At 44.7% G+C, this 24,985-nt stretch overlaps 1 protein-coding gene across 5 annotated transcripts in view; it reads right to left on the minus strand.

The window, feature by feature from the left end:
- The window catches only part of arid1b (AT-rich interaction domain 1B), a 238,150-nt gene that overhangs the window by 164,623 nt on the left and 48,542 nt on the right, over positions 1 to 24,985 (minus strand). For 3 of the 5 annotated variants that reach the window (XM_088626619.1, XM_088626615.1, XM_088626618.1), the window contains exons 3-4: positions 19,146 to 19,283; positions 409 to 519 (exon numbers count right to left, since the gene is read on the minus strand). In XM_088626619.1, the coding sequence (XP_088482745.1) occupies positions 409 to 519; positions 19,146 to 19,283 (249 nt within the window). The remainder of the gene's footprint in view (positions 1 to 408; positions 520 to 19,145; positions 19,284 to 24,985) is intronic. The other 2 variants (XM_088626616.1, XM_088626617.1) reach the window with 2 other exon arrangements.

A 24,985-nucleotide genomic window follows, 5' to 3' on the forward strand; every position in this document is an offset into this window, starting at 1 on the left:
AAAATTCAGATTCGCTGACCAACAGGATGCTGAACCAGGCAGGAATTTCCAGGGTCTCCTTCATGAGCGAAGCTCAGCACGCTTCAAAAACTTCATCCCAAAACTTTAACAACAGAGTTTAATGCCGTCAAGACAAGGTAGCTGGCCTGCGCGATAACTGTAATGGTAACCGACGGCAGAAGTGAATGAGGTCACCCACGGCCCAAGGCTTAATTCACAACCTTTCGACTCAGCCAGGTAGAGGACCGACAGTGACAGAGCCAGTTCCTTCCTCAGACGGAAGGTTCTCCTAAAAAGCAGGCCAGACGAACGCAGCACAGGGCGTTTCCGCGGGCGGTGTGGGAATCTGCCAGCCCGCGTGAATGGGAGGGAAATGAGGGGCTGCCGTGCGGTGCGTCGAGGACTTACAGGCAGGCTGGAGGGCCGGTCCTGCTGTATGAGGTTCATGTCCTCGTGGCTGGGCTTCCCCGGAGTCATGGAGGGCTGGCTTCTGTTCCCATAGCTTTCCTGAGGAACCTCCTGCGGGGGAAGAAAAAAAAAAAGGCGAGAGCCGAGTCAGGACGGCACGCGTTTCCGAGACGTCTTCAAACAAAGAGCCGCCTGCCGCCGCCCGGCTGGACTGCTGGGAACGCGCCACACGGAGCCAAGCTGTTAGTTCAACACCTCCCTGTTCAGGCCCGGCAGCGGTAATAAAGTTCACAGGGCTCGTGCGTTCAGGGGCTCCATTTTTACCGCGCGGCCGGCGCACGGCGGCACGATCTGGAAACCGGAGGCTGAAGCGGAGACCAGGAAAAGAAGACGCCAGCCAGCGTCACACCAGACACGGGTGTAAACAAGTAGGTGGGGGTCGTGCTAAAGTCTTCGATGCCGGAATCTGCAGGGGAACCCTGACCTCACAATCCAAGAGCTTTGCATCCCTGGCTGCAGACAAAAGTGGAACTTTTTTCCAAAGACGAGAGGGCACATTAGTAAGAGCAAGCATCGTCACCTAGCACAGGATCCTTTAGGTGTCTCAAACTATAACCGCGAAGAGTGTAAGGCTCTTTATAATGGCCTGTGTGGGATTTCTCTGCCTAGGGTGTACGTGAACGATGTCTTAGGCGTCACGGCGTCATCACTGATGCGACATTCAGCGCACACGCGGCTAAAAATGGCACAGCTCCTCGGCTCCTCATCAGAAGCAACTCAGCTTCTGCTTTCGCCCTTATTGATCTTCACAGCCATCAATTTCAGTGTGGAAATTTGCAGGCCGAAAAACAGCCGGAAGAACGACACTTTCAATTCCCAGTGAATTAAAAAATCAGGAATTTGCCTATCTGAAACTAGGGCGTATTAACATGCGGCTGCTCCAGAAAAAAAAACACTCAATGAAATAGACGCTTTTATCAAAACATTTAGTCAACTATCCCCACAGATAAGCTAATTTTGTTCAATTTTGCTCTGTAACCCAAACCCTTCTTGCCGTGTCAATTCCTTCTACAAAAGGACACATTCCTAAATCCCACTGGAACCGATTAATCACGTCAGCTTCGATATGAAAACTCATCTTGATTTAAGTGTTATTAATTAGCCCAAGCACTAGAGCGAACAAGAAAAAACTGGCAAGTAGCTAGCAATGCAGAAACGCAGCCCTACCTAAAGTCTTTGATTTCTAGCACACACGATTCACGCAGGATCAGAAATAGATTACTATAAAACTTTTTAGAGGTATTATTTTTCCTCAGAAGGTAGGTCGCAGCAAGCAGCTCAGCAAGAGAGTAATGGCATCCTATAATTTAGCATTAATTGGTTGCTTCGAGGCACGATGTTTAACGTGACCATAATGACTATGTTTAGTAATCACAGTTTCTAGAAACAGGGATGAGAAATAACCCACATCTTGAAGATCCTGAAGCGAGGACAGTACAGAACTCTGAGCACTGCGATATTCCTTCCTGCACTACCCTACCAAGACATGAAACAGCTGTTGTCCAGGATGGTGACAAAAGGTGACATTTCAAAACTCACCTGGACAGATGGACAAGCAAACATTGTTAAAGAACCCGTTGGGTTTAACCCCCTCAACACAGCTGATTCAACTGCAGATACTTTAGCACAAATAGTTCAAATATATGCTAATTGTTAATTCGATATTTTAATTAGGGAACACGATCAAACACGAAACCACAGTAAAAATATCAAGAATGTACCACAACAAGACGGCAGTAGTTAGCATTGCTGCCTCGCAGCTCTAGGGCCCTGGGTTCAATTCCGAATCTGGGGTGCTGTCTAGGTGGAGTTTGCATGTTCTCCCAGCATTCAGGTGGGTTTCCTCCCATAGTCCAAAGACCTGCTGGTGGTTTTAATTGGCTTCTGGGAAAATCGGCCCTGGTGCTAGTGTGTGTGTCTGTGTGTGCCCTGCGATGGACTGGTGTCCCGGCCAGGGGGTATCCTGCCTTGCGCCCGTTGCTTGCTGGGATAGGCTCCGGCTCCCCAGTGACCCTCTGTTGGATAAACCGGTTTGAAAATGGATGGATGCACCACAGCAATATAGCAAAGAGCATCTAAAACATTTTTGTTAAATTTGCGATTCAACAAAGAGGTGTACAACTGTATAACGCTATTGGCTGGCTTAGGACATAAAAATGTTGAGTCAGACATAGTTCAGTGAGTTTTAGATTGAAAAATTTAAAGTTTGACGTTTGATGGGTTTTAGGGTACCATTAACAAAGTAGATGAAAAACACTGAAACAGGAGTCAGTGACAAACCAATGTGGGAATGCAGTTGTATTTTGTGTGTGTTATTCTATGGGGGATTTTGTGGTTTAATGCAGATCCCTTTTGCACCAAGTATATCCAGTGCTATCCACACCTGCAAAAGGAAGAACCTGATACTACACCAGGTACAGTTTTTGCCGAAGCAGGGGGGATAGGGAGGGTCAGCTGAAATTTGCAGCAGAGGATAAGGCTAAATCCACAGAGCTTCGGACTCTGTTCGAAAGCCGAAGGTTTTAAACCCATCGGGCCCTCAGTGAAAGTACTAATCGGGTCGATGGCACTGCCCGACAACATCGCTGAATGCTGCTGCAGACGAGGAGTGTTCCAGCCTGCAGCTGACGAGCTGAAGTTGTGTTACAGCTGCGACCAACTGCGGCCTCTGCAATTCGAACAGCCTGCTGCCCGCTATTTCTTTAAGAGCCGTGTGCCCTTTTGATCCAAGCAGAGCGCCACTTCTGTTTCTTGATTCTATACTGCTTAAAGAAATCCCCGGATTTCAGAGCGTGACATTCCCCAGCTCTGCAAAGCACATGCAGGAAGACTACTTAAGCAGTTAATGTTCAGGGACCCTGTTGAAAGACAGGCTTCCCCAAACCCTGCAAAAAGTGCAAACCGCTGCCCGATGATTCTTGTTCAACCCAGAGGATGCGGAAGCACCAATCTGTGTATGGCCACACGTTTACGCCTCAGAGACAAAGCTAGTCATGCCACGTGTTGTCCTTTAACAAATTATAGGTGAGGAGTCCTTTTACTCTAATCAGTTTACATGAACAAAATGCAGTATTACATCACTCACAAATGTACTGTTTTTTATGAGGACTGTCCTGTGAAAAATTGTAAAATTTCTCCTCAGTCTAAGTGGACCTCACCTTCTGAACAATACCACGGTATCTTTATTCACCAACACCGTATCTCTCAGCACTGACCGGGCCCAGGACATCTTTGGCCTCCATGATTATGCTACAAGGTTGGTACCGTCGGCTCATATTTTAGACGCAAGGCATTTTAAAGACCCCTATTTATTTTCTTGCTTTTGAAATCTTCAAAGAGCAAGCAAACACCCGTCTTAAACTTGAAGTGCATTTGTCTGTGAGTGAGACTGATTCTGTAATGTTAGACCACACACTCCCCAGGCAAACAGGGCAAAAGCAGGGCACTGGGTCCTCTCAATGCTATAATGACTATGGAAGAAGGGAGTTTTATTTCCCCTCCAGAAGTCACAGTTTTGGAATAATAGGGGGAAAATAGGGAAAACCATTTTATATGTCTTGTCCTTCCTTGTTAAAAAATGTAACGGTCTTCTACATCTAATTTCTCCTAATCTAATAATGCTCGCACATAGGAAATAGCCCGGGCAGGACAAACCTGACTGCAAACAAAACTGTACCAGAGCGAATGGTGGTTAAACTCCCCCTCACATCTAATGATAATGATAATGTTGCTTTATTAGCCCTATACAATTTCTTGCATTAGTAATTCATCTTTTCGCATACCCCAGCTTGCTCGCCATGAGACACACAGACAGGGAGAGAGAAGCTGCGGGTCAGAGCGCAGGGTCAGCCCATTGTACAGCACCCCTGGAGCAGTTGGGGTTGAGGGCCTTGCTCAGGGGCCCAACGGAGTAGGATTCCTCTGCCGGCTGCGGGATTTGAACCGGCAACCTTCCAGTCTAAGGCACAGATTCTAAGCCACAGAGTCCGCTCCCATCGACGCGCAGTTCAATTGTTTTGTCCTCAGTAGTGCGCCGGTCCAGCACAGAATCACCTTGTGAACCCCTGAATCACATCGCAGGGTAACTGTACAAATCATTTTCTGCATTAGCAGTTACCTGACTCACAGATCGCAGGGTCTTGGCTCAGGCACAGCAGGCCGGTGTCAGATTAGGACCTTAGGTTAAAGACAGGCAGTGTAATGAGGTAGCCAGCAGAGGGAAACATTGTTTCCTCAGCGTGACACATGCAGGCAAGCCAACAGAGTTTACCTAAAGACAACCCAGATACTGAAACGCCACTGCTGAGAACAGCTACTGGAATCAACAGTAAACCCTATTCGTAGTCCTTTCCTTGGGGAAAATGCAGATAACTGCAAGGCACAACTACAAAAAAAACACAGGCCAATGCAATTTATCCTGCTGATTTTATCCAATATATGCAGCAAAAAAAAAAAGAACCTTTCACGGAATGGAAACCAGTGGTGAATTCATTCGCAGGATTCGCACAATTTCAATCCCTCAACTCTACCACCGTAATTCACTTGCAACGGTGAATCTAAAATTGTTACTCACTGTGTTTTGTCAAGCACTTAATGCGAGATTTTCACCCACCCCTCCGTTTTTGTACGATTTTATGCGACGGGCTTAGACCGGGATGAGTCTTTATGAGTTTTATGCAAATAAACAAACCAAAACGACAAAAACTGTCACTTCACGTTGGGCATCCTCAAAATAATGCTTTCATTTTCTTTCATACTGTGCCTTTTATCCTAAACTGGAATCACCACAAACCAAACATTTGCAGCACCATGCAGCAATTGCACCATAGTGTCATATACTGCAAAGAAAATGTCCTTAACGCTCTGGTATTTCTTCCTCTAGAAGGCACTGATCATAATATAGGCCTATTGTACAACAACTAGTTGGAACAAACTCATTTTGACAAGAAATGTTAAGGCCTTTCAGTCTATCAAACCAATCTGTAGTGAGAGACTAACCCCAGAATCTCATCCTGCCACATCTAAAAAGACACCAGGGCATCGGCTTCAAGAACGGGGCTGGGTAGCTTGTTCCACACCCCCAAAGTTTTACTTGTGAGAGGAAGAGGACCTCGCACTGCAGAGCACGCTAACAAACAGAAGCGCAAAAATAGCAAACGATGTTCAAGATGATAGTATTACACATCCTGCTTTATTTCACAAAGCTAATGCAGCTTAGCTGTGGTATGAATCATCATGTGGTACCCGCAAGTGTACATTTCTGTCTGACTTCCTGTTAACTTGTGTATAGCGCCACTAGTCTCTGGAGATGTGCAGAACCTCACCGGTGACAATCTTCCTTGAATGAACAGCCCTCGGAGTAAAACATCATCACTTCACAAGAGACGGCCTTTGGAAAAGTCAGTTTTTCCTTGATTTAAGCCCTTCGGGACATCCTGAAGAGAATGTGATTTCGAACAAACGCAGAATAGGAAGGATACTTTTAACAACGATTAACGAGGCGCCCAAAAGTGAACAAATTCTGTCTCAAAAAGAGGGACCTTTTGCTTTGGGAAGAGCCTGAAACAAAAACTTGGCACGCCTCAGGTATAATTTTAAAAAGGGAGTATGCTAATAAGCTTGCACAATGTCATATGGCAGGGTATCCCACAAGAAATTGGAATTCACATTTAAAAAAAAATAAATCGTACACAGTGCCCAAACTAAAAGCATTTTTCCTCAGGCTTTCTGAGGTCATAACCTCATTTCTGAAATACCAGACTCGGGTTCACAAACACCCACACACGTGAACATCACTTATGCAGTCAAAACAGGAGAAGACCATACTGTTAATGCCAAACTCAAATATTTACTTCAACACGTGTATTTACTCTGGGCAAAGCAGCGCTAAATGGGTCAGCCTCGTGTCACTGTTTACATTAAGGTTCTGTCATCATGCTGAAGTTTTGCTTTCGTTACGAGGAACGCTTTCCCCTCTGTAATCGGCCTTTCCCCCACTGAGAGGAAAGGACAAGCAATCCCGCCCCCACCTACAAAACCAGACCCTGTGTCCTGGACATCGGAGCTTGCGGAAAGAACTGTGCCACCACGGTCACGTTTCTCCTGAACCTACACAAGCATTATTATTGCAGCCTGTCACCTGCCACGCGACCAGGTTCGGCTCAAAAGAAAAGAAACCCCCAAACAGCAGTCTTCAAATGCAAACAAAACTGGATTTATTGCCATCAAAATAGGGATAACAAAAAAAAACCCTTCACAGGAGTCCTCTCTGCACACCTTCCCTCCAAGACACCCTCTCCATACTGAGCTCTCCCAGTCCCTTCTATAGCCCCTCCTCTTCTAAGGACCATCCTCTTAAAGGAACTCGCTCACGTTCTTTAACAGACCTTTAACAGAGAATACTATATTTGATCAAAATAAAGTATTTAACCATCCATAAAAACGTATACATTCTAACAGAGTCATGCAACAGTTATATATCCACTTAAACAGAACAAATAACCTTACATCTGTTATTTGTAGATGGCTCACCAGTCACCTTTCCCTTTAAGATCATTTGTGGGATACTACAAACAGGAGAGGTGGCTGGTGGCCATCTTGATCAACACAATACAATACTCCACCGGGGGGAAACACTGCAGTGATTTTAGGGAGAAAAATAAAACAAGGTAAGTATCATTCACATTTCATTCGTATCACATACACACTCTCAAACATACCAGAAGGGTAGAGGGAAATATTGGAGTATTTCATATTCATCAAAAAGAAAGAAAAAAAAAACAAGCACTCAGTCACACGGCCGGTACTGAATTTAGACAACCACCAATGAAGGCCCTTCAGCAAGTCTCAGCCGAAGACATGGGGAAAACTGCAGGTCATGGCATTAATAAACGGAATTCAGTAAAGCCTGCAAATACTTGACGGGACCTTTCGAAACTTATACGCATCATCCTTCGAGAAAACGACAATCACAACCGGGTTTCTAATTCCGTTTTGCTGAAAAGAGCAGTTGGTGATATACTTCCACCCAAGTCATTGAGCCTGGTCATATTCTGCAAATGCATGCAGCCACAACACACCTAAAAACTCCAGTCGGTCTTGATCATGTAGCACTGAGACTTCCAACACACACCAGATCCCAGACTTATTATTCCAAAGTATATGAGCACGTGGGGTGAACATCACATAGACAGAAGCAGTTCTAAAAAAAGTTAGGGAAAAATATTTTTTTCGGTATTTTGCTCCTTCTCCTGAAAAAGATTCAAATCTGTTTGACATGATTATTATTATTATTATTATTATTATTATTATTATTATTATTATTCAAAGGTTATGTAAACATTAAGGCAGTTATGCTGTTGTTTTAAATGGCTTGCTGTCCTGAAGCAAATTACTGTTCATTAAGAGGAGTCTGTTGTTGTAGCGGTCCTGTTGTCTTGACGTTGATAAACACGTCATGGTTGGATTGTCTCTGCCTTCATGGCCAGGGCTCTCTTAAAAAAAGAGATTCATTCTCGGTAAACAAAGTTAAAATTACATAAAATGATGCATTAAAGCTCATCCACCCAAACTCATCACAGTATTTAAGAGACAGGGGCGTAATTAAGTGTGGGAGAGACGTAGTTTTTAAACATTTTATGCATTTAACATTCTCTACACCTTATTGACATACCACTGCGCCTGGGTACTTCCAGTCTACCTGAATTACAGATTACTTTTTATTAATACCTTCAGAATCGATAACTGATTTTCACCTTAAATGGGTGATGTTATTGCATATGCTGTCACCTGAGACACGTGCCATCAGATATGCTAGAATCCAGACCTTTAAAATAAAGAGTCTTCCAAATTAATTCCCAGGGCTTCTACACAAACATCTGCACACACAAAAAAACTATATGCAACTGCAGCTTTGATGAAAAGCTTTTTGTTTCAGATGATTAGGCTAGTTCATTTCATAAATTCAGATAAGCTTCTGGGAGCTGTTTATTGCCTGGTGACTGAGGAAGGAGTCTACACGACAGGGTAGTTTTATGACATTAGCAAAACCCGTTTTTTCATTTGAAAAAACATTTGAAGTGTACAAGACAAGTGACTTATTTGCATTTGACCTTTTTTAGTCAGTAAAATTGTAGCAGGAGCTTGTGGTGTCACAATAATTTCTGAGAACCATCATAAACAGATTTATTTTAATGCTGGTGGTCAATTGTTCTCTTTCCTATTTTAAAATGTTAGAGAACCTGCAGACAAGACACACAGCTTCAATGCTGAAAGTTAATGGAAACGGTGAAAAACCCTATGAACTGTGATCCACTGCACTCTCAAGCTGGTCAAAGTATAAGTGAATATCTACACATAACATTGCCCCCACACGTACTGAGTGTAATGTGATGGTTAGAAAAGTCTTTATCGCCTCTGAAAACACAGCAAATAGATCTTCATCCTGCTCCCACGGCAACAGGCCTCCATGACAGAACAGGCCAGTTTCTCCTCCTAAAAGCACTCATGGCTTTCAAATGAATTAGTCATTCCAACACCTTTAGATGCAGATCTCCACCAAATCTTCTGCTAATTTCATTAATATTCATTAAAAATTAAGCTTAATTGCATATCTTTAAAAGCCCCTATAGCTTACTGCGTCTCAGAAGCCCTGAGGACAGTGATTTCAGATTTAACTGGGCAGCTCGCTGGAGCTTTTCATCGGCATAGCAGGAGGTGGATGTTCTTTAGAAAGAAGGCAATACAAAAATAAAATACTGAATTTCAACTGCTGATAACTATGGTAATATGCAATCTATTGTTTATTTTGTAGCATTTTAATTGCATATATATATTTTTATTTATTTATTCTATATTAAAATTAACTCCTGTGCTTGGAGCTACTTTAAAGAGGTCACAAGACACAACTTCAAAAGCACACTTAAAGAAGATTTTAATCTATACGTCAAATTTTATGTGGTATAAGATGAATACATTCCCACACAGAAAGGGTACCCACTCATTTTTACCAACAAAATTCCAAAACCTTTCCATAACTTCTAACCAAATTTCCATGGCTATATGTCTGCACTTTCATGAATACGTTGGCCTTACAACTGCTACAACAATTTGTGGGATTTAGAGCAGTGATAGTTAATTCATTCCTCGGGCCCCTGTCCTGCACATCTTTCCTCTGACCCAACTCTTGCACACCCGATTCAACTGAGGGTTTGGTGATGTGATGATTGGTTCTTTCAGGTGTGCAAGAGCTTGGTAGGAGGAAAAATACATACTGTAGGCCAATTGAATACCACTAAGCATAAACGTGGACTACAAATTACAGAATGTAAGTGGAAGTGTTTAGCATTAGTAACATTCCTCATCTGTAAGCCCACACAGGCTAGGGAAATACAGGGCTTTTATCATTCCTGAAATGCTTCACTGCGTAAACACAAACTCTTTTCTGTCTGAATAACTTCCGGGTACCTCAACGTCTTGACAAGCTGAACGCAGTTCGTGCAATAATAATCTTGAAGGGTGTCACTGGTGAATCAGATCAGTCTCGATGGATTTTTTCTCGTCCACCCTCTGAGAGCGTGCTGCGCATCTTCTCCACAAGGTCCCCAGCAGTTGCATGCCCCCTAAACTCCGAGCGTCCGTACCTAGTTTTCACTTCCCCACCATCCCAAATCCCCACATGTAAATCCATTTACACGAGCTGCAGTGCGTGGTTAAGAATCTCATCAATATGCAAAAATGTGACACTTCTCCGACAAGCAGCGATTTAAAATAGGGAGCAATTCTGAAAGCGGTCACATAGGCGGATATTTTGAGCGGCGATTTCGCTGGCACGGAACTTTGTCTCGAACCGCTGCCCTACGCTGGGGCACGATTTGTACGAATAAGGTGAATCGATTACTTTCACCGCCCACAGAACTTCAGCAGAGAGTACATCGCTGCTCGACCCTGACATCTGTGTTTGCTGGGCCCTCTCGCTGCGTGAGGTGACCGTGCTAGCTGCCGACGAGCTGAAAGGGGTTCCGACCGCAATCGTTCCTCTTGCAGCCTCATCGTGGTCGATGTGTTTCTCACCCTTCGCGTGACTTGCCAGCGCAGCTCCACCCATAATCGTCACGTCAAAGGTTTTCCCGCATAATTTTCATCTCGCGCGTCCTCCTCCTTCATCTTTTTGCAGCCATAGCTTGTATTTTCCGCCTGCTAACCAGAGGTCACTGAAAACACATTTTCCCGGCATTTTGATATGGGCGCTAGGCCAGCCGGCTTCCGGCTCACTATAAAATTCCCGTGAGAGGGTCTGACGCGACACAGTAATGTATAATATACTATTACACACTATAATGTGCAGCCTCTTTTTAAAATAATAATAATAATAATAATTGCTTACACTTATATAGCGCTTTTCTGGACACCCCACTCAAAGCGCTTTACAGGTAATGGGGACTCCCCTCCACCACCACCAATGTGCTGCATCCATAGTGCGCCAGAACGCTCACCCCACATCAGCGATCAGTGGGGAGGAGAGCAGAGTGATGAAGCCAATTCATAGAGGGGGATTATTAGGAGGCCATGATTGATAAAGGCCGATGGGAAATTTGGCCAGGACGCCGGGGTAACACCCCTACTCTTTTCGAGAAACACCTTGGGATTTTTAATGACCACAGAGTCAAGACCCCGGTTTTACGTCTCATCCGAAGGACGGCGCCTGTTTACAGTATAGTGTCCCCGTCACTACACTGGGGCATTAGGACCCACATGAGCCGCAGGGTGAGCGCCCCCTGCTGGCCCCACTAACACCTCCTCCAGCAGCAACCTTAGTTTTTCCCAGGAGGTCTCCCATCCAGGTACTGACCAGGCTCACACCTGCTGAGCTTCAGCGGGTTGCCAGTTGTGAGTTGCAGGGTGATATGGCTGCTGGCCATATCAAAATGTTTGCTTATGTACGAACAAAATTAAAATGAATGATAGAGCATGATAATTCCAGGTCCATTAAAAACAAATCCATGACTTTTCCAAAACTTGACGGGATATTTGACGTGTGTGAAAGAACCAAAGACATGATGGCAACACTAGAACTGGGAAACAGGGATGGCCTACTGCCAAATAAATACTGAACAGGATCCCAAGAAGAAGAAAAGCCAAGCAGAAGGCCTCCTTTCAAGCCAACAAGAAGAATGAAGTGTGTTTTGCAAGTCAGCAAAAGACCTTGGTAGAAGAATCTTGGGAACATCTTCACCCAGCTTCCACAGAACAGATACCTCCTCGATATCAAACCGAGAGACAATTTTTCAGTTAAAAACAACTGCTAATTGACCTCTCAGAAGGCACAGTGATTCTCCGTCAATAAACAGGTAGTTCTGCATGCCAGACAAGTTTTGTGTCAAGTTTCTCACCGTACCGAAGCGGGGAAAAGCAAAGGAGGGACAGATTCGCCAGTCAGATGAGGACACTGGTAAAAAAAAAAAGCTTAGCTTGAGCTTATATGCTGAGAAACCAACCTTCAGTGTAGATATTACAAGCACTAGAAATCTACTAGAAAGGCCAGCGTCCTTCTTGGCCTGTGGTTAGATTGTCCTGGAAAAACTGACTCACTGTCAGCTTTCATATAATAAAACCTGTCATGTACAGTATTTAGGTTTTTTGCTTTATAACAAAAATACATATTGAACTTCGATACAAAAGCACGTAGAGTCGTTTCAAACGTTCTATCTGTCGCACAGAGAACGGCGACGATGAGAGGAACATCGTTCATGTGACTGTTTCCTCAGACCCCTAACGTTTATTACTGAACTCGGTTAAAAAAAAGTTTGGTTTATGAAAATGAAAGCCTAAAATTAAAAATGAAAGCGAAGCCGGGATAGCCGTGCATAAATCAATCTTTTCTCATCTTGTCATTAGAAAAATAAACAGGGACAAACGGCAGCTTGTCTCATGCTTGCCTGACACATTTTTTTAATGGGGAGCTGCTACAACTAAAAGTGCTGACTGCAGCAAATCAGAAGAGAATACTCCCTTTCGGCAGATGAATGATCTTTGATCCAGTAAGACAGAGAAAGATATTTAGAGGGTTACAATACACTTTGCCATTAGAAAGGTTATGGCAATTAAAATCAGCTCCAGCAAATTAAGAGTTGAAACCTTTCGTACGAATTGCTCCCCCTTATCGCCTCTCGTCTCACTCTCCAGAATTTGCCCCTATTTATAATGGCCTCCCTCCCCATTCTGATACTTTTATGATCCAGTTAATTAATGGAGGTCTTAGCTAATATTCAAATGCTGACCAATTAATGACATTGAACTTTGAATGGCCCTGCTGCGTCTCCCACAGCACAGTCTTCCACCAGTGAGCTTGCTGCTATCTCCCCCACGATTTAACACGGGCACAGGGAGGTTAATATTTCCACACCGCTGCAGAGAGAGACTCCGGTCTAATTAACCTTCGACTACTTAAATACTGGAAGACCGGATTTAGGAGAAATGGCGCTTTGCAGATATTGGCATTAGGAACATAATATCAGAACGAAATAAAGCCTGGAAAGAATTCGAATCTGGCTGTGCTGTGGGACTCTTATGAAATGTAAATATCGTGTTTGACTGTGAAGAGACAAAATGTAAATGCTTATGAACGGGGGGGGGCTATGTGCATTTAACTGACATGAAGAAAATAACAGAATCTCACAATGACGTTTTTATGAATGAAACGCTCCTCAACGGGACTCTGCCTTTCAGAATGGACAGATCCAACCAAATCTCTTCACAAAATACAAAGCAGCGAATTAGACTGCCATGCAAGAGTATTCAGACCTTTCCTATGGTATCGCATTTTGTCAATATAATACATATCCTATTCACCTTAAAGTCTAGGCTAAAGATTTCTGAGGGCAAGATAAATGACAGTAAAGCTCGACAAAAACTAAGAAAAACCTGAAATATAATGATTTCATAAGTATCCGGACCAGTGAACTCAATATTTAATAGAATCGCATTTGGCAGCAGTTACAGCTGCAAGTCTTTTGGACAAGTCTTCGCCAACATGGCCACCAGCTTAGTGCAAATTTGGCATATTCTTGACGATTGTTCTCAAGCTCTCTCAAGTTGTTTAGGGATCACACATTGACAGCAGTTTACGAGCCTTTCCACAGATTCTGAACAGGATTCAAGTCAGGACTTTGATTGGGCCACTCAAGGACATTCACTTTATTATTCAAAAGCCACTCCAGTGCAGCTCTGGACTTGAGCTTCGGAGCACTGTCCTGCTGACAGTGAATTTTTGTGGCATATTTAGGTCTGAAGCAGTACTTTACTCCATTTATGTTCCTATCACTCTTGATGAAATGCCCAGTTCCTGCTGATGAAGCTGGACTATAAGATAATGTTGCCACCACCATGACTGATTCTTTGTCAAAAAGATAAAATTTTGCCTTGTCTGACCACAAAACCCTTTTCCAAGTGTTTGAAGTATCGCGTCAGTGCTTTGTTGACAATCATGTGCAGGATTTGGGGTTTTTCTTTCTTCTGTAACCTACAAGCCCCTTTGTGGAGTGACTAGGATGCTGTTGACCCCTGAATTGTTCTCCCAGCTCAGTGACTGAACTCTGTAATGTTCGAAGTCACCACTGGCCTCACTGTGGTATCCCTATCCAGCTCAGTTCGGACAGATTTGGACGGGTGTGGGTGATTGTCACTTCTTAATGATCAACTTGTTCAAAGAAATATGCGGTGTCCTTCAGAATTTTTGATACCATTCTCTTGGTCTATGCTTCTGTCTGAGGAGAGATGTTGAGTTGAAATTCCTGAGTTGTTTTGAAAGCTTCTTCATTTTTATGGTTTGAATCTTGGCTTGAAAATCGTTCCTGACTGAGGGACCTTATGGAGAGGTGTATCAATACTGAAATCATCTGAATCACTATTATTGCACGCATTCTAATTGTGTGGCTCCTTAAGGTAATTTTGCGCACCCAAATTAATTTAGGTTTGCCACAGTCAAGGGTTTGAATACTTACACAATCAGGACTTATTCATTTTCCTTTCATATAAATTTGTGTATTCATTCTCTTTTGTTTTTTACTTTAAATGTGTGGAGTAGGTTGTGTGTATAACATATTAATTGCTACTTCAAAGTGTCATGACTGCACACTTTAAAAGAAACAAAACTGTGAAAAACTGTGCAAGGGTCTTCATTCTTCTGCCAAGTAGTATAATTATAAGGTGAACATTTTTAAATCATAATATATAATGTTATAACATCTACTGAAGTTATATTTTAGCTGACAGAGCTACTATTACCATAAAATACACAAAAGTGTTTAGAAACATGGAGGTTTGCTCTTGTCCTGATAGTATAAAACATACTATTAACTTAATAAAAACGTCTAACCACCTGCTTACACCACCCTTATTTTTATAGGAACTGTACTAAAGCCTTGCTGTAGTGTCTCTTTATTACTACTACAATAAGATGCTTTGCTGTTGTACATTGTTTGCTGTTATGAGCTGCTGAACTAATGGCAAAACCCTGCTACCGTTCAGCTAGGCTGTGAATTCTCCAGGACTGTAAACATCTGACAAGCATCGATCAGAGGACAAGAAACGGAAGCAATTTCAGGCCATAGAGGAAATGGCCACAATGATTACAGGAAAAGAGTGACTCACAGGCCAGAAGGCCATCGTTAAAACTGTGCTTGAGTGGTACTTCTGGAAGAATAAAAAAAAACGGTCTTAAAGCACAGACATGTGGTAAGAGGTGGTTTTAAAACACACACTTAAAACATGGTTTTATAATACACACTTTTTCTCAAACACTTCATGAAGGAACCCGTGAAACAAATCCAGACAGTTCACCCCATTACTCAGGTAGCCCACTTTAATACAACACACAGCTTCGGTTTTGACTCTATATCTCTTACAGGAAAGGAAAGCAATTTATTTACAGGAAGAACTGAAACGTTGCATGTATCGAAAGCTTACAAGAACCTCCTGCCATAATATATCGCAATACTGCACTAGTCTGAAAGGACACTCCAACACTTCTTGGAGCCAAGCCGCATTCAGCTCTAACCGAAGCTGCTCTCTTAACTAATTATTGAAATGTCCTTTTATGGGGGCAACAATAATAATATGAACTGAAGTATGAGGATTTTGCCAGAGACTAAAGGCTATGTGCCAGTATATACGAGCGAAAGGGAAGCAAAAGAAAACTGCACACTAACAGAGTGATTTCAAGGGTAAGACTCAATTACACTATACATTGAAAGCTACAGGGAAAAGACTGGTTCTTGAAGCACGTTTTTTAAACATGTCAAAACCCGAGTCTGTAATGGATTGGGGGCGACGGGTCCTTCAGACATGGTGCTGCACAGGAGAAACCTCCATCAGCCCTCGAGCTGACCCTTGTCCCTGGATGAGTTAGGAAGACAGCATCAGAAGATCCATGGGTAAGATTCCACTCATGGAGGCAGCGAGGCAGGGACATTTACAGAGGACGGGAGTATGAACAGAGAACAAAGAGTGAAACATGACCCCGGGGTCACAAGTGTAAACTATGTGGAGGTGTGTTTAAAATCTAGAACTGGAGGCCCTTCTTTACGCAGAGAGTTGTGGGAATCTGGAATAAGCTATGCAGCCAGATTGATGAAAATGAAACCCTGGCTTCTCTTCAATTCCCTTTGTGAAGCGGATGTTGGCAGATATAAGCATAATCTCAGTCTTGTTCGGGTTTAGTACAAATAAACTACTGTTGCATCAAAATCTGTCTTAACGAGGCTTAGGAAAATACCTGCAGCAGCAGGATCTGATCTGGTCTGCAATGTGCAATCAGTCCAGCAGGGCAGCAGAGAAATTCTGTGTAGTGAAAGACCCAGCAAAGTACCCTGAGGAACACCCTGAGCAAAGGAAACAACATCTGATTTAAAACTGGAGGAAAGCTTTCAGAACAAGATAATGGGTAATTTTTCACATGGTCAGGCAGGATGCCTTAATTGACAGAACCAAAAGCTGCACTTAAATCCAGAAAGAGAAGCATATTAAGTGACCCGGAGTCAGAAACCATCACCAAAGTGTTAGCTACCGCGACAAGGGCTGCTTCAGTGAGTTGTCTCTGTGGAGACCCTGACTGAAAGGGTCTGAAGAGTTCCTTACGTGAAGAGCGAGTTTGTAATTGAGCCGCCACCCGCCTTTGCAGAACTGTAGTGAGAAGAGGCAAACTGGACAGAGAGACGGAGTTGTCAAGCTCTCGGTGGTCCTGGTTAGATTATTTTAATACAGGTGTGACAGCAGCAGATTTTGAGCCTCCAGGCATTAGACCAGACCTCAGGAACACCATGGGCAGAAAGGTAACAAACAAAGAAAACCAGGAACCAGCTTTGCTTGAGACCATTGGCATTAGGGCCCAAAAACTCAAGAAAGCATAATTGGCACGACTGCAGGAGTTGAGGTCTCAGCTTAACAGTCTGTATCTTGTCATAAAAAAATGAACAAATGTGTTACACTGTTCAGTAGAGGGAGGCAAGACAGACTCATTGGCTGGTTCAAGCACTTTATTGATGGAGAAAAGGACAACAATGGGAAAGGAATTCTTACACAGGGTCTCAGAATAAAGATACTGTACACTGTCAGCAAGATTATTCCACTTGTTTCATTAATAAAACAAAAAGACACCATTTTGCTTTCAACTGAGCTCTCTGCTGACAAGAGAGTCATCAGGCATCACGTGCTCTCAAATGTCTGGGGGAGAGTACATAAGTAAATGCCCTAGAACCATGGTCATCCTCAGAGAAGATGGAGTTACGCCTTGCTTGCATCTGTCTCTTGGATTGAGTTGAGTAATCTGATTTCAGCTTACTTTCATATTTCTGAAGCCACGGTGTCCTGTGGGAGGATGGCAGCCCATCTGCTATCGCACGTGGCCCTCACTTGGAACTCAAAATATCGAAGTGGGTGACTGATGTACTAACTGAATTTCTACCAGATATTAACAGGAGCAGAAAGTGAATTACATTTTATGAACTCCAGTTCACCTCTTACCATTTTCCACTGCCCGGTAAGTTCTTTAACTCCTTCTCAAAGGACTGTCAACTCAAATCGAGCGATATGCTGAGAAAAACACACTAAGGAAACCAAAATGCGTTATTTTTTTTAACCAGGAACAAAAGAATTCAGTTCACAAGAAAAAGCCAGTTATAATGTAAAGGCAAGCTGGGGAAAGAAATGAAACCGATGTCTTTCTAGAAATCTGAGTGGGTCTCTGTTTAGAGACAGCCAACAGTTTATACTTTAAACATTTCAGTTGTCAGTTAATAAACGTTTGAAGCAGTCTGAAAATTTCATATTGAGGTAGACGTCCTCTACTTGTATGTTTCCTCTAGAAACTAAACTAAGATGGAAATATTTTCCAAGGTAAAAACTTTTTTAAAAAGGCTTTTGTGACCTTTTCAAAATCGTAGGCCTCTGCGCAGCATAATAAACAGGCCAAGCCTGTGGTGTTACCAAAGGTCGCTTGTTAACATTTTCCCTCCTAAAGACCTCTGCTGGTAATGCACCCCTCCTGTGTGCAAGTTTTACTTGCCCTCTTTCCTTTTTAGCCCATCAAGAAAGAGGCAGAAATCCTGCACCGCTGCTGCAGCAGAAGTATTAAGAAATGTATAACAAGATAGGCAGTGTAACTCCGAAGATGAAGAGTCAATTCTGCACCTAACTCCAGATCCCAAAAGCTTGTGAAGTTTCTCTGCGGTTCCTAACCGTCCAAAAATCCAACAACTGACTCCCCTTTTTTTACTTGCAGGACTCGGGGCCACACTCCCCCAGGTGCAACTCTCAAGCGCCACTGAAAGAGAGCAAAGTTTATTCGACTCCATAAAGACAGGAGCAACAGAAGTCACTGAGAATGAACCCTTCCCATCCACTCGTACAGGCAGCAGTGGGGAGGAGCGGCGAGGGCTCTGGACTCATGACTGGCAGCTGAACTGTGAGCTCAAACCCCAGAGGAGGCACTGCGCTTGTATCTCGAACAAGGTCATTCACGCGGGTGTCTTTGGCAAAACGGACTGCTGTACAAATGACTACAGCCGTTAAGGAAAGGAGAATCTGCTGAATAAATTAATAAGAGTGAAAGGGAAGAAACGCCATGTTATGAGCACAGACAAGGAAACTTCCTTTTCCACCCAATGCCCAAGGGTCTTTCAGGAAAAAAAAAAGGTAGTTAAATATTTAAATGACAAAAATGTGAGTTAGGTCGAGTTACATCTGATTTTCCATTCTTAATCATAACAGAGAATCCCACTGGAAGTAAATCAAGACTCAGCCAGGGCTGTGCTGAAGTAATCCCTTTCACACTGAAGCGACTTGGATTCACCTCAGTGACCCCTCGGAGCTCGGGCCCGTCTCAGGTAAACTCTCACATTTTCAAAGCTAGTCGGGGGGGGGACAGAGGCCCCCCCGCCTCAGTGGCCTTACAGCCACTCGCACAAGGAGAGCGCCAACCGCTGGAGATGACACATCGGGGGCCGCGCGGTCGGAACAGTACGGCGTCAAACGGGCCTGCTGTCCAGAACAAAATCAGAAAACACAACACTTTCAAGCCGGTCAAGCCTGGCAGCATCAGCGTCTGCTGCAGGAGCGTCAGGCTGCAGGAACAGAGAGCAGACAGAGGCCTGCGGAGGTTGGACGGGAATCTGGGGTCTTACCTGCTGGGCCGGGGCTCTGGGCTGCATGTAGGCAGGCTGTGTCAGAGCGGAGGGCGGCTGAGGCTGGCTGAAGTACGGAGGCTGGCCCTGCTGGCAGTACCCGCTCATACCCTGCTGACTATACTGAGGAGGCATCTGCTGAAAGAGCCAACCAAAGCAGAGACACCAGTCAGGAGGGCGAATGAAGAGGCCCGGGCCGAGGCCCTGTCGCGCACACAAACACAGACACAGACACACAACAACAACAACACACACACCGCATACCACCCACCCACACACACGCACGCACACGCACGCGGAGAGGCATGGACACCTGCGCTCCACACACAAGCCGTCCTCTGCAACCCAGCCAGCCATGCCTCTGGCGTGTGGATCTCCAGCCTGTACAGGCCTCAGGCCTCTGGACTCTTCAAAAAAAAAAAACTCCCTCCAGAAATACACATCTCTCTGAAATGGCTGTTTGAAGGGGGGGGAAGTAGACAGTAAGCAGAACAAGATAACTTGCCTGGGAATCATTTCATTAAAAAATGATTACAAGAAGACAAACCCAAACAGTCCGCCCCTCCACCGTGTTCTTTTTAAACATTTTGTTTACTGCTGTGAGGGGTCACTGTAGCCGTTGGGAGCTACAGTCCCAAACGCCAAAGTCACCACCCGCTGAAAAAGGAATAAGACATAAATAAGCTGTTGGTTTGCTACCCGACAGCGGCGTATTGTTCACGATATGAGAAGCTGCTTTGAAAAGCCACCCGAGAGAGTGATGGGACAGACCTACTTTCTCCCCTCTTCCCTGAGCTGCTACGCAAACTTGCCCGCCCGCCTGTGTGTAGTTAGACACCCGCTTCAAAATCCGGAACGGCGGCGCGCACTAACAACTTGCTTTCAGCAGAGCGAACTTGAGCTGGTCCGTGTGAGAGTTGCGGCGACTTCAGTCTCTTCGCCCCAGCTTGGAGCAGCCCGTTCTCTTCTCTGACATGTTCCCAGACGGTCGCCATGGAGATGCAGTCGCCTAAGGCAGGAGCTCCCCGGCCTGCTCCTGGAGCTGCTCGGCGTAGATATTTTAAAGTTTCCCTGACTCGGAAACGAGGGGTTTCATTTGACGGATGAAATGCCACAGTTAAAAGGGACCCTCCAACGGGCTGAAGAGTTGAAAGGAGTCAAATGGTTCAAACTAATCCTATTATTGAGTCAAACTGAGAGTTCAGTGGTGTAACAGGGAGCTGGGCTGGAACTGAAACCAGCCAGTGTGTGGTCCTCCTGCACCAGGACTGGGAGGCGAACTGAGGGAAGGGGAAGGCAAGACAGAGGATCCATGGAATTAATCGTAGTTACAGCAGACTCCCACTGCGCCCGACCGACGAGCACAAAAAAACGCTTTCCCCCTCTCCGGGTGCTGCGAGAGAGACCTCCCAGTGGCCTCCTGGACTGTGTTGCTCGTACTCCACAGCTAGAGGGCTTAATCTTCAATCCACCCGGTAGCCAAGGTATTGCAGTCGCGTGGAACACTCCGGTATTACAATTCCCGGTGTTTACTGCCGAACAGCGTCAGAAGGCAAGGCTCTGCGCGCAGTCCAAGTTCTCGCCTACACACAGTTAACAAACGTGGGAATTTGGAATGGGGTGTCACAAATAAAGCCATAACAATAATAAAACACACATGGAGGAGAAAAAGGGCCCTGCCAAATAAAGAGCAGATTTATAAAACATTTGGGGGAAAGAATCCCATTCGTGTATTTAAAACTATCCAACAACTTTACAGACATCCTACTTCAATCTAGAAAATCTCTAGGCTACACGACTATTGTTAGAACTATTTTATTGGCCTCGTTTTCCTTCATGCGTCTCTTACACACGGACACAAAGCACTTAATTGAGATTTACTATAGCCCCAACTCTTTCATTGTCTGCCAAAACGCGGGTGCTGCCTTTGGAATGTGGTGTGCTTTCTCTTGTCACAGATCAAGCAGAGAATTAATAAACATTTCCCCCCGCTGCGTGTGTTGTTGTAACAGGCTTACGTAACACATTCTAACGAGCAGCTGCTTGCGCCCTCGCTGAGCTCATCCCGGGTCTTCCCGAAAGGCGGCTCCGGCCCAGGCGAACGGCAAAGATCAACTCCTGCCTCACCTCAGAGGCAGCGCTTTCAGGTCGTCAGACACCACACACACGCACAACCACCCAGGTGGGCTGCCAGGTTAAACCGTCCCAGCACACACACACAAAACTTCTTCCTCCGGGGTTTCAAGGGCAGCTAAATAAAAGCCAGCACAAACCGTTTTCCCGAGGCGCACACGCAAACCTACGCCCGATTTTAATTAGCGGGACCTTACAAGCACCGTCTCGGACATTCTGCGCTTTAAAGGAATCTGTTCTAAATCATGTTCATTCATACCTTGCTTTCTTGGAAAGGCGTTAAAAAGGGAATGAACAGCTTTGCACATTGTCAGTCTGCTAAAACTAAATAGCAGAATTCCAAAGTAAACAGAGCACTTATCCTGCCACAAAATCTACGATATAAGCAAAACAAAAGAGAGAGACTGGGACAGGAATGGCTTTGATCAAATCACGATCAACAAAAATATTACTCAAGATATTTCAAATGTTCTCCTTAAAACATGCGTGTATTGGATTATATTATTTCTTCATTAGTTAAAAAGGGACAGTGCAGGCTTTGACAGTCTTGTGACTATTTTTTGATAGCCTTTCAAATATAATTCCCATTTTTTTTTGTCTCCTGCAAGTGCAATGTTGTAAGAAATGAAAATGCGCTGTTACCGGCGTTGCGCGTTTACACGGTGCCAGTAAACGGTTCAACTAAAAACCTCCAAACCTGCGAGAGAAAGTGTCATTCGGATGTGGCTCATCTTCGATACGCCTTAAAGGATACTCACGCATGGCTGGAACCAGAGCCAAAGTGTTTGGGTTTTATCCCACACCCCCACACAAAAATAAAGAGCCAGTGAACCCCAACGTGACGTGACGGCAAAGTCCTCTCTTCGCGCTCTGAACGGCGCCAGGAGCGGCGCTCTCCGGAAAGCCTCCAGCCCTATACAACCCTCTGACACGCCAGGTAAATTCAACACTTCTTCCACTTCTACGGATTTTCCTGACAAGTGTGCGCTCCGCGGCGCAGCTGTCCACCTTCACTCTTCGGGGAACAAGCTGGTGCTGCTCAACTGAAAGCGGCACTCACAGAAAAGCACGAAAACGGCAGGTCTTCAAAGCAGCTGGCGGTTAAAAACCGGGGGAACGGCTTGACAAGCACACTGAAACACAACTGAGGAGGAATTAACATAAATGATTTCTTCGTATAGGAAAACACAGTGCAGCACCTACTACGTACAACAGAGAAGGGTAATGCATTTTCAGGCGAATAAAAACATTACTTAGTAGCTTAAATTTCCTATCTTAGCTGCATTTAGGTTTCATCATCCAGGTGCAACCCCTTTGCGTACAGTGCCTATAGGATGCCTACAGACCCTTGCCAAAGCAACACATTTTGTGGTTAACAACCCGAAATCAAGACGCATTCAACAAGAATTTATTTGTATCTGTTTACACAATGTATCACACAGCTTCCAAGTGAACACCCAATGCTCAGCTATCATGAAAAGTAATTACACATTTAACCGTAGAAAACTGGGCTGGGTTAAGTGTACACCTGCCTTAGCTACGGCGATTGTAAATTAGGGCGGGTTTAAGCAAGTGCTTTCCAGATCATACAACGCGTTTTAACGCGAGTTTGGTTTGTGGTGCTGGCAGTGATAGACCTGCTTATTCGGGAGAGGGGTTTCAGGGTCAAACAGGCGGATCCTTCTGTTGTCAAAGGCAACCAGACAGCGATGGCATCCCCCGTCGCAATGCCGTACCAATTCCTGACAGGCCTCAGATCTGTCGCACCCGTGTCGACCGCAGAGCCCCGGGGTCACACAACAGGATGAGCCTTCCTGTTTCTAAGGCGTCTGTGGGTGAACTTCTCAACGGGGCGCGTGGGCTGGTCTTTAAGTTGCTTTGCCCCTCACACACTCAGTCTGAGCACGAATGAGCCAAACAACTTGTTGAACGGGCACCACCATCCGCTGCCTTGATGAGCGCTGCAGAATGTGAAGCATCACGAACGCTGGTTTATCAGTCTTCAAACATTTTTCCCCTCTCATGCACACCGGACCAGGGTACACAAGCTCCCAAAAGATCTTTAACATTCGCTGTGAGTTATTTGCTTATCTGATGCCGTTTGTATATTGAAAAACAACTTTGCGCCCAGGGTGGTCCTTTCATTGTCTGTGTTGCCGATTGCTATTATCCCCCTAAATTTCGGGCCCAAGCATCCGCCTGCCAGTGGAAGGGATGTGAATGATTTTGTTTTTGCTCCAGTTCCCCAACTGCAACAAGTCTTGTGTCCCCAAGCAATAAGGAAATTGTAGTGATGTCCTGTCAGCACACTGCTATTTAGCCCCTTTCTTGGGGAAATACAAGTTAGGAAGTACAACTGTATAGAACAGTTTCCTGTGGGACTGGATCACACTGTGCACCATGAAACCATTATGCAAAGTTTTAAAAAAAAAATCCACTTTCCATTCAGCTCTGCTTGAAGGAGACAAGAGAATCCAGGGACATAGCTGAGCTGCTTGATTGAGGTAAAGTGCTGGACAACGGCATTGAGCGTAACATGCAGAAACAGGATCACAGAGACTTTAAAATAAAGTAAAAGCAGCACCATACTTAGTGTGTAGTGGGCAATATAAACATAGCTCCGTTAAAACTTGTTTCATTCACCTGATGCGGTGTCTTCCAGCCAACCAGTTGGCAGTTAAAGAAGAAGTCAGAACCAGAAAGCGTGTCAAACGTGCAGCTCAAGGATTTCCACTCCACTCAGGGCCCTAATCAAGACAAGCCTGGGTGTGTGCGCGCCACATACCAGCTGTTTAGTGTGTTTAGGCAGATCAGGGAAAAACGGCTTGTAATTCGATTGGTCCAATGAACAGAGACAGAGTTTTCATAATTTTATCGCTGTTCGCCGCGGCTGGCTGCCTGTCAGGCCTTCGCCAAAGCACAGGTTCCCATTTGAATGACATATGGATTCAGCCAACCAGAGATGTTAGAACATTAAATACCACAAACAGACATGACAGGAATACAAACGGGCCCGTTAATGCTCTGCACTCTGTGTAGTTCTGCTAAGGAGCCTGGAGTGGCGATGACACCGGAGCACGGAGTGCCTGACTGACACGCAGAGCAGTCTACCCCCTGCCCAGTCCGGCCCACACACCCTGTCTGAACACCACCCACCACCCAAACAAAGCACTGCACCTACAGAGTGAAGCCTGCAAGGGAAATCGATGGAGCTATTGAGCGTCCATGTCACAGACGGATATTTTTGATCATAAGTCAGGCTATTGTACAGAGGTATGTGTACACAGAACACAATTTCCTTTTTAATATCTCACACTGTACTCTATGTATTTCTGGAAACCTTTTTTACTTTGCAAGAGGTTATATTTGCTGCACAAAACGTTCATCTTTACCTAAACCGCACAGATTCAGACGGACAGGGCACTGTTACAGGCCGCAGCTGCAAACGAAAGAACGACAGGAGCTTTTTGACTCAAGCGAACATACCGTACCACGAAGGAAACGGCACTTTGCTTTGCGTGTGGGTTCACGAGAGAAACAGCCTGACCTCAGGATTTTCACTGGGAACAAAGTCATCCAAGCTAAATCTCCCTAATCTTGTGGTTTGCGTTCTTGTTTTCCTCAGAAAAACATCTGACATTTCATGAATGAACGGTTCCTCGGAGACTTTTATTTAACAAAAAACACAGAAGTTATAAGCGTCTTCA

This window comes from Lepisosteus platostomus, chromosome 3 (assembly GCF_059453375.1).
Source record: "Lepisosteus platostomus isolate fLepPlt1 chromosome 3, fLepPlt1.hap1, whole genome shotgun sequence".
NCBI classification, from domain to species: domain Eukaryota; kingdom Metazoa; phylum Chordata; class Actinopteri; order Semionotiformes; family Lepisosteidae; genus Lepisosteus; species Lepisosteus platostomus.